This window comes from Notolabrus celidotus, chromosome 3, assembly GCF_009762535.1.
Source record: "Notolabrus celidotus isolate fNotCel1 chromosome 3, fNotCel1.pri, whole genome shotgun sequence".
NCBI lineage: Eukaryota > Metazoa > Chordata > Actinopteri > Labriformes > Labridae > Notolabrus > Notolabrus celidotus.
Window position 1 is genome coordinate 25,826,316 of NC_048274.1, and position 8,954 is coordinate 25,835,269.

An 8,954-nucleotide genomic window follows, 5' to 3' on the forward strand; every position below is an offset into this window, starting at 1 on the left:
AATATACAGTTTGCTATATGCTAACTCAGGACTTAGCCTGCAGTGTGTTTGGCATTCAACTCAATGCTGCTCTTTTCCTGTGCTTGCTGCCTCTGTTTGAACTCAAGCCAACTTTAGTCCCACACCAATACATCCTAACTCTAAACCTCAATATCTCCATAGCAGAAATGTATTTTTTTCTGTCTTTTTATTCTTCTTTCCTGTCTTACTTCTTGCAATGTTTCCATTCAACATTGTGACTTTTCAAACAGATTTATATTTGCATTTTGAACACTCAGTGGCTCTGTTATTTAAGACACCTAGCTGAAACTCATGCCTTGTAATACAAAAGCCCTGCAGTAAATCCATCCTTCAGGAAAGTTATAATGTTCTGGGGTTTTTTTGAAGAACGTGAGAGAGGCATTGACTCCTCTTTTACATCTTATGTCTTTTTTATGGTGTTGTTGAATTGCATGGCATTTTACTGTTTTAGGAGTTTTCAGATTTTCTTAGCTAGACAATATCATTAAGAGCCTCTGGAAGAATAGTTAACAGATAATTGATCTAATGCCTTCTTTCTTCTTTTCCAGGTTCCCAGAATGTGATGAGCCATATCCTCGTCCAGAGGACCTGCTAACAAGCTCTGACCCCACCGACCAGTCATCCATGACTGTCCAGAGAGACTACGGTTTCTGGTGCCCCAGAGAGCTCAAAGTCGACCCTGACCTCGGTTACACATTCATGGGCAGGAGGGATTGTTCTGCCCCCTGCCCTTCCATGTTCTTCAACCGACAGGAGCTGACCTTTATCCGCTACTTCATAGGAGTCATTTCCATTGTCTGTCTGTCTGCAACTCTCTTCACCTTCCTAACCTTTCTCATTGATGTCACCAGGTTTGAATGGGTGAATGTTATATGAAATCTTCCATCTTATATCCTAACTGAGTGGAAAAAATGTGACTTTTTTTCTTTTTTTCTTTTCCTTCTTGAGGTTTCGATACCCTGAACGGCCAATCATTTTCTATGCGGTGTGTTATGTCATGGTCTCGCTGGTTTTCTTTCTGGGCTTCCTGTTGGAGGACAGGGTAGCTTGTAATGCAGTTAACCCTGCCCAGTTCAAAGCCTCAACCATAACACAGGGCTCACACAACAAGGTGAGAACTTGAGTCAATGTCCATTTAGCACTAGCTAAATAACATCACGCTTCTTATTGTAACATTGATACCTACGCTTTTTTTAGACTCTGTGAATAACAGCAGATCATACATATTTGATGTGGAAGGGGTTTATGTTTCGTTGTTGTTTTTTTCTCTTAGTAAAATAGCATGTCAAAAAGTGTCAGGGGAGCGCCCCATGGACAGAGGCTATAGTCTTGTTTACACTGGTTGTACGATCGATTACCCAAAATGTATCTCTTAAAGCTTTCCTATGAAATAAAGGCAAAAGGCCCAAATAATCTTAAAAAATACAAATTGAAATGAAACATCAGACAGAAGCAAAGACAATAAGATTAAACTAAAGAAAGTGGAAGATTAGATTAGTTTAGAACTTTTTTTTGTCCACAATGTGGAAAATTGCCTTCGGCTTCACAGACAAACAGACAATACAACATTTTTAGACAAGAACAGAGAGAGTGCTTGGGATTCTTCCTGGTGATTGCCAGCAGAATTCCTTTAAGGAGCTAGTATAAAAAATAAAATAAAAACACGTGTATTAGCTTGTAGGAAAGCTTGTGTTGGAGGTGCGTGTGTGGCATGTATGGTGAAAAGTGGTTGATGTCAGAGATCATATTGCAACAGATAACTTACATTTTATGGGTCTTATTACTAAAGTAGAATGCTTATTGGCTCTTTAACATCACATTTTATTAACTAATAATTTCAACAATGTCATGTCCATGTTATTAACCCAAACTCTCTCTCTCTCTCAGGTATGCACCCTATTCTTCATGGTCCTGTATTTCTTCACCATGGCCGGCAGCATGTGGTGGGTCATTCTTACAATCACGTGGTTCTTGGCTGCTGTGCCTAAATGGGGTAGTGAGGCCATTGAGAAGAAAGCCCTCCTCTTCCATGCGGTAGCCTGGGGGCTCCCAGGGGCCCTGACTGTCACCCTGTTGGCCCTGAACAAAATTGAAGGAGATGGGATCAGTGGAGTATGTTTCATAGGGCTATATGACATTGACGCCCTGAGGTGGTTTGTTCTGGCACCGCTCTGCCTCAACGTGGCGGTGAGTAAAGTCAGGAGATAAATGAGTTGGTAGATGGATGAAAGAGTTGATGAGTAGGATGGATGGATGGTTGAACAGATTAATGGGTGGGCGGATGAAATGAAACAAGAGTGAATTGTTGCCTGGAAGAGCTTTGGGATTATATACCAGTAAATGGATTGGTGGGTGGTCTTGTGGTCTGCATGTGTCAGTCACCCAGCTCTTTAAAAATAATCATAATTTATTTAGATTTTCTGTATCCATCTCTGAGTCTGACTTCTCATTCTTCCTCCTCTCTCTTCAGGTGGGTGTCTCTCTTCTCTTAGTGGGCATTGTGGCTCTGAACCGTGTACGCATGGAGATCCCTTTGGAGAAGGAGAACCAGACAAAATTAGTCAAGTTCATGATCAGAATGGGAGTCTTCTCTGTGCTCTACCTGGTCCCCTTATTGACTGTGATTGGGTGTTACTTTTACGAACACAACTTCAGGAGCGTCTGGGAGACAACGTGGATGGAGGAGAACTGCAGGCGCTATCACATCCCCTGCCCGTACAAGGTAAAGAGTGATGTGAAAAAACATTTCTGTCTGACGGTGTGATATGCTTGCAATAAAAACAATGTGTCATTGGTAAAAAGACATGTTTTTCACTTACAAAGTTGTTTGTGGAGGAGAGCTTGACAGTGGGAGGCCTCAGGTGAGATCTAATATCATAAGGATGTCTTCAGACTTTTTGCTTGTCAGCAGTGAAAATTAAAAAAGTACTTTTATATGTTGATCGTCTTTTAAATTCCCCTGACATTACAAGATAAAATTCCCATTGATTAGCTCATTGAAAGTTTTCTTCTACCTTCTGTCTGAAACAGATGGCCTCTCAGAGTCTGCCTTTGATCTCAGCTGGACATTGAAAACAGACACACTCTGACAGGATATCCCGCAGTATTCTATCACAGCTCATGCTGCAGCAGCATTCAGACTCCCTATGATCTATCTCTCCCTCTATCTCCCTCACTCACACAGTGTATGTTGCCATGCTGCCAAAGATAGATTGTGTGAAGTGCTCAGCTTCCCTGTGTTTAAGTCACTGGGACATCTAATATGTTTATGAAATAGGGAAAGCGTGTGTTGTCTGTGAGTTATTAGTACATGAAGTTCACTGAAGGAACAAAGCAAAGTAAAAAAGAATGTACCTTTTTAAGATAGGACTCATCGATTCACCTTATTCAATATATAGAATAAATGCTGGTCAAACCTACAAGAAGACCAAGTTTGTTACAAACTGAAACTTCCCTTAAATAAGCGCTCGAGCGAGTATGCATGTGTGGAGGAGAGGGAGCAGAGTGCAGTATGCATCATTAGCCCAGCTAATGCAGCTCCAAAGACCAGCTCTCTACAAAGCTCCCATCTCTGTGTTACTCTCTTTGTCTTTCACTCTGCCTCCCGGTTCTCACACACTTCTGTCCCTCCCCTCTGTCTCTGTCTCTCTCTCAGGACTTGCTCAGTCATGCTCTGTTGCCTGTACTCTGTAACGTCTTTGTAGCTGTTATGAAGAGTGAGGGGAGTGTGTTATTTTCTGTAGTCAGGTCAGTCAGGTTAGGTACTAAATAAATAACCAAATAAATGTGAAATAAACACACTCAACAGGTGTCTTTCCTGTGGATACAATCAAAGAACTGAATTATCTGTTTCTCGAATGAGTGAAAAAATAAAAAGTTTAACTTTAAAATTTGAATTTAACTCCACATTAATGGTTATACAAGCTGTAATAAGGTTTTATGATAGCAAAGTGTCAGCTAATTTGTGACTGACGGATTAGACGGGAGGGGGTAGGGGCAGGTGCAAGTGCTTATGTTTCTTATCCGTGTATGTGTGCATGCATGTGTCTGTATCTGTGTGTGTAGAAAGCTCTGGAAGAGGAACCCCCTTTACAACCTGTTGTAGCTCTGGAATTTCATTATTACGATGTGTTACTTGATCTTGACCCTAGGGGGTTTTGCGTGGGGACTACAATTGCCATGTTTTTGGATAGTTGAAAGTTCTGTGGGCATTGTTCAAGTTCAAGTCATTTCATTTGTGTGTGTGTACATGGACTGAATGCCCATGGCTTTTTGTTTAACTCAAGACTTAAATTTTGAGATATTAAATCTCAGGCTGGGCCAAATGGATTCATATAAAACAACTCTTAAGGCCTCTAGGTCTTTAAAAAGCAGGAAAAGCTTTTCCCACTGTTACCTGTTAAGTAAATGGACTTGGAAAATGGACTTGGACTTGGTAAATGGACTTGAACTTATATAGCGCTTTTCTAGTCTATCTGACCACTTATAGCGCTTTTACACTACTCGTCACATTCACCCATTCATACCCATTCACTCACTGATGATAGAGGCTGCTATGTAATGAGGGACCATCAGTGTTAGCTAATCTCATTCGTTCACATTCACTCACCTCTGAACAACAGAGGGAGCAGTGTCTTGCTCAAATGTGACTGCCGGAGCTGGGATCGAACCGTCAACCTTCCAATTGATAGATGACCAACTCTACCCACTGAGCCTCAGCCGCCACAGTGTTGAAGTGCTGTGTGAAGAGCATCTTTATCAGAATATAATCTTAAATTATCACTGTGAATGGTTGTAGTACTAGTATACATTCTTTAACTACTCCACCAAGTCTTTCAACACTATATGTTGTGGGTTCTCAGTCTTAGAAATCCACCTGATTTCCTAGTAGCTACAAAAAACTGATCCATGATGTTGTTCCTCCGTGTTTCTGTTTCCACATTCTGGAGAAAAGAAGGCTGCAATTGTTGATATTGTTTGCCCTGCCCCACCTTTAGATACAGCGTAAACTAGTCCCTGAATTTCCTCTTTATCAGAACTTCATAAGTCACAGGGGGGTTTCATAACAATCAACAGTGAGTTGAGAATATTTGGGTATTTTTATAAATCAAAAGGTAGCAGACCAGACTAACATCCCTCCAAAGCTGCAAAATCTCTGTAAACTCCTGCCCTCTGGTGGAAGGTTATTTACCCTGCTTCAGTTTTCTGAAAGTCTGAGTAGAAAGCAGTTGCTGTACATCCCAACTGTAGTTCAGCTGCTGGGGCAGCTGGGTTTTTTCTGGGATTACCTCCTCTCTTCCATCATTTAAACTGCCTCGCTCAGCTTAAAACACTTGCCAGCACCGGATCCTTTGGTTTAACTTAATGGGCAAGTAGTTTCAGTGGCATGTTAAGCATTATGGCTTTCTTTACAGTGTTACTATTGCAGAACAAAATACACAATAAAGAAGCTCTGTTATATTTCATGCTGTATTTTAAACAGCCCCTGTCGTCTTGATAAAATAACTGTTTAATTTCTATTGATCTGTTTAACATTTCTTTTCTCCTCAGGTGGAGCAGACCAACCGACCTAACATGGTTTTATTCCTGATTAAATATCTGATGATGTTGGTGGTGGGGATCCCCTCTGTGTTCTGGGTGGGCAGCAAGAAGACCTGTTTTGAATGGGCCAGTTTCCTTCATGGCCGCAGACGCAAAGAGTAAGACGACAGATTGGATTATTTTTATTTATTAGTCCTGCACTTACATTCCCCTAGTAAAAATGTGTGTGGTTCTTCTGATGCTTGTATTTCTTCAAAAAATTAAAACAAATGGTCCTCCCTTATTAACCTTTCTACCTAATTTTTCTGGATCCGCCCCCCTCCTCCCTTTATTTGCCCTCTCACCTTCCATCACCCTCTTCTCACTACAGCAGTGGGGTGAATGAGTCTCGCCAGGTCCTGCAGGAACAACCAGACTTTGCCCAGTCTCTGCTGCGTGAGCCGAACACCCCCATCATAAGGAAGTCCAGAGGAACATCCACTCAGGTATGACTGCAAACAGCAATCAGATAAGAACACCAAGAGTACACATGATCAGTAGTCTTAGAAGCAGCAGAAAATGCAGGAACAGCATCAGCCTTTTAACCAGATTTGGGCCTGCATCTTAATAAACCTAACTGGTGCTGAGATCTACAATTTTATTGTTGGTTTATTTTATCCATCATGCAACGCAAGCTTGTCAGGCTTCATAGGCTAAACTATTTTCCTCTGCGGCTGAGGGCATCTATCGTCTTTAATACAAATCAAACCCATCTGAGTTTATAATGAGACAGCTGAGTAGGATTACTCTAAAAAAAAAAGTACCACTTTGCCATCAAATTTATAAAAAAAAAAACAAAGCAGCAAATCATCTTTCTTTGAGAACAAGAACGATATCTAATATGTACTTTTATTACATTACCCTGTTGACATGACTCATCAATACAGAAGGCCTGAAAACTTGAGCATTAGGTTGGTGTTTCATCTATCTGACCTCTGATCCTCTTGTAGGGCACATCTACCCATGCCTCCTCCACCAACTTGGCTGTCCTAGATGATCTTGACAAGCCGATCAGAACGCACCACGGCCACACTGCCTCCACCAAGAGTAAAGCCGGCAGCGTCCACAGCAAGGCCAGCTACCACGGCAGCCTGCGCCGCACTCGTGACGACAGGTAAAGCAGCAACTCCTTGTATGTGAAACAGTGTGAGTTATAGGAAATGGGCCTGTTTCTCTGACATCTGTTCCCTTTCTCTCAGGAGTGATACTTTGGTTCACCGTGGTACAGAGGAGCGCAGTTACCATGGCAGCATGCCACGTCTGGACCACCCACTCTCCGCTCACAGCAGCCTTCATCAGTTAGACGGCCACTCGTCGAGACACGGCAGCCAGCGAGACGTCTCTGAACCCCCACCTACCCTCATCACCCACGGGACAACACCAAGTGAGAGCCAAGCAGGCGAGAACGAAGGCACCAGCGCCTAAGAGGAGACTGGAGCTCTGTTGTAAACTATCGTAAGGACGCTGTTAGCGCCTGGTGAAGCTTTGCCCTCAGCTGACACACACTCATCTGTTTAGTGTGTATGTGTTTTCCTCTGTGGAGATGGAGAATGTACCTGTGATTGCTGCAGTGGTTGTTTATGGCATTAGTTCCTTAATGATCATGTGTTAGCAGTGTGGCTAAATGCTAAAACTGCTAAGTCAGTGTTCTTGACTGAACTCGTATAATGCAGCTGAGTTTGTTTACTTAACTTTTGCTCGACTCAAACTGACTGATCCAAGGCATTATTCAGGGATCATGTTGTGCAGAGGTACCAGCGCTAGAACTGGATCAGAAGGAATGGAAAGATGGAGGTAGAGTCTCTACACCTTATCACAAGGAGGATTTCAAGTTATTTTGTGCAGGTGTATCCTGAAGGAATCAATCTGTGTGATTTTAGATCTGGAGATCTGTCTCGATAAGAGATGGAAGTCTCATGATGGAATTATTCAAACCACTATCTGTCACCACTTTGCAAAACCTGAAATTAAATGACTAAATCTATGAACACTGCCGAGCATTGCTTTATAACAATCTTAAAAGGTCTGCAGAATCTCTGGGGAATGTCTGACAACAATGTGGACATATTTCAGTCTTAGTTTGACTGAGTTTTAATAATTCCCAATCTTTCTTTGCTCTGGTCTGCACCTCTTAATGAGTGATTTTTGTCTTTATGTGGCTTCAGAGCTCCACAAATGTGGGCTCAATGTGAAATCGTGGACCTCTCTGTGGTTAAGTGAAATATTTTTATACTGTGAAAATTGTCTGCCTGCTGCTGAAAGCTTCATGTTGTGAGTACAAATGTGTGAGTGAGTGAGGAATGGAGACAATTTTTTTGGGTCACGACCTTCAGTCCTCTTCCCAAGTGGTGAACTGATGCAGGGGAGCTGTGAGATGACACTTGTATTACTGAGAATGTAAAAGGGTTGTTTTGGAGTTGGAGAGATGGAGATAAAACACAGACAAGTGACATGATCTGGGATAATGTGTATGTACAGTTTACACACGCTCAGCTAAGGCTGCTCTTCGGCCTCACTAAACCATTTCAGCACTGACTTCTCTGTGTAGAAGCTTTAGCTTGACAAAAGGCAGCTTTGGAAATACTCAAGGTGACATTTTACAGGTGATCATTCAGGTTTCAAATCAGTGCACAATTTTTCTCACAAATTGAACACTTAAAGGCTTTCTCCTTACCATGCAGTTCCCTCAGATAATGATATTTGGGTGTTTATGACCAACCAGTCCATGTCATAAATAAATAAAAAGATGATCTGACCAGGCTGTGTGCTGTACTCGGCAGACAGTTGTGAGTGATGGTAATGGTAAATTGACAACCAGAGTATTGTTAACATATTCAGCTTCTTTCAGGTCCATCACTGCAAACACTCCCCATGGCTGCAGAAACTGGAGTGCGATTTAAAACATAAATAGCTTAAATGTGTCACATGAAAGGAAAGACAAAGCTTCTATTTTTTAATGTTACTTTAACCTTTGTACTTGATATGTACCTGAACTGCTAATTCTCTGTGCTCATGTGTTTGTTGTTGTTGTTGTTGTGAACACAAAGCTCAGATTTAACCAAACTGGTGCAGACAATTGACGGAAACTGTAGAACACAAATGTTTGCTTATTGCGCATTGCAACAATTTCTCAGACACTATTTTACGTTTATGTAAATGTTTGAGGAAGTGTGTATTGTAAATGTTTTTCTATAGTTTGTGTAGTTTTTCCAGTCCCTGAAGACCCAAATTAACCTACCTCACCTTTACCCTGGGCCTTCTGTACACACAGACACGCACACATATATTGAGGTGTTGTCATTACACATGTTGGAGATTATTTCTGAGGACTTCTGACAGAATCAACCCTTTCA

At 41.7% G+C, this 8,954-nt stretch overlaps 1 protein-coding gene and 1 long non-coding RNA gene across 3 annotated transcripts in view; one reads left to right on the plus strand and one right to left on the minus strand.

Annotated features, from left to right (window-relative positions):
- Positions 1-7,589, plus strand: part of LOC117810988 (frizzled-3-like) — a 30,631-nt gene extending 23,042 nt beyond the window's left edge. The window contains exons 4-11 of the mRNA XM_034681012.1: positions 570-872; positions 970-1,132; positions 1,909-2,208; positions 2,492-2,743; positions 5,572-5,720; positions 5,933-6,047; positions 6,552-6,715; positions 6,801-7,589. Coding sequence (XP_034536903.1) covers positions 570-872; positions 970-1,132; positions 1,909-2,208; positions 2,492-2,743; positions 5,572-5,720; positions 5,933-6,047; positions 6,552-6,715; positions 6,801-7,026 — 1,672 coding nt within the window. The 3' untranslated portion in view covers positions 7,027-7,589. The remainder of the gene's footprint in view (positions 1-569; positions 873-969; positions 1,133-1,908; positions 2,209-2,491; positions 2,744-5,571; positions 5,721-5,932; positions 6,048-6,551; positions 6,716-6,800) is intronic.
- On the minus strand, positions 1,822-6,915 carry LOC117810989. Of its 2 annotated transcripts, none has more exons than XR_004630898.1 (3): positions 6,535-6,915; positions 5,907-6,053; positions 1,822-2,100 (listed from the first exon to the last, which is right to left on the minus strand). It is a non-coding gene; the product is annotated as an uncharacterized LOC117810989 (long non-coding RNA). The 2 variants fall into 2 exon arrangements; XR_004630897.1 differs by having other exon boundaries at positions 1,822-2,552.
- Positions 7,590-8,954: the final 1,365 nt, after the last annotated feature.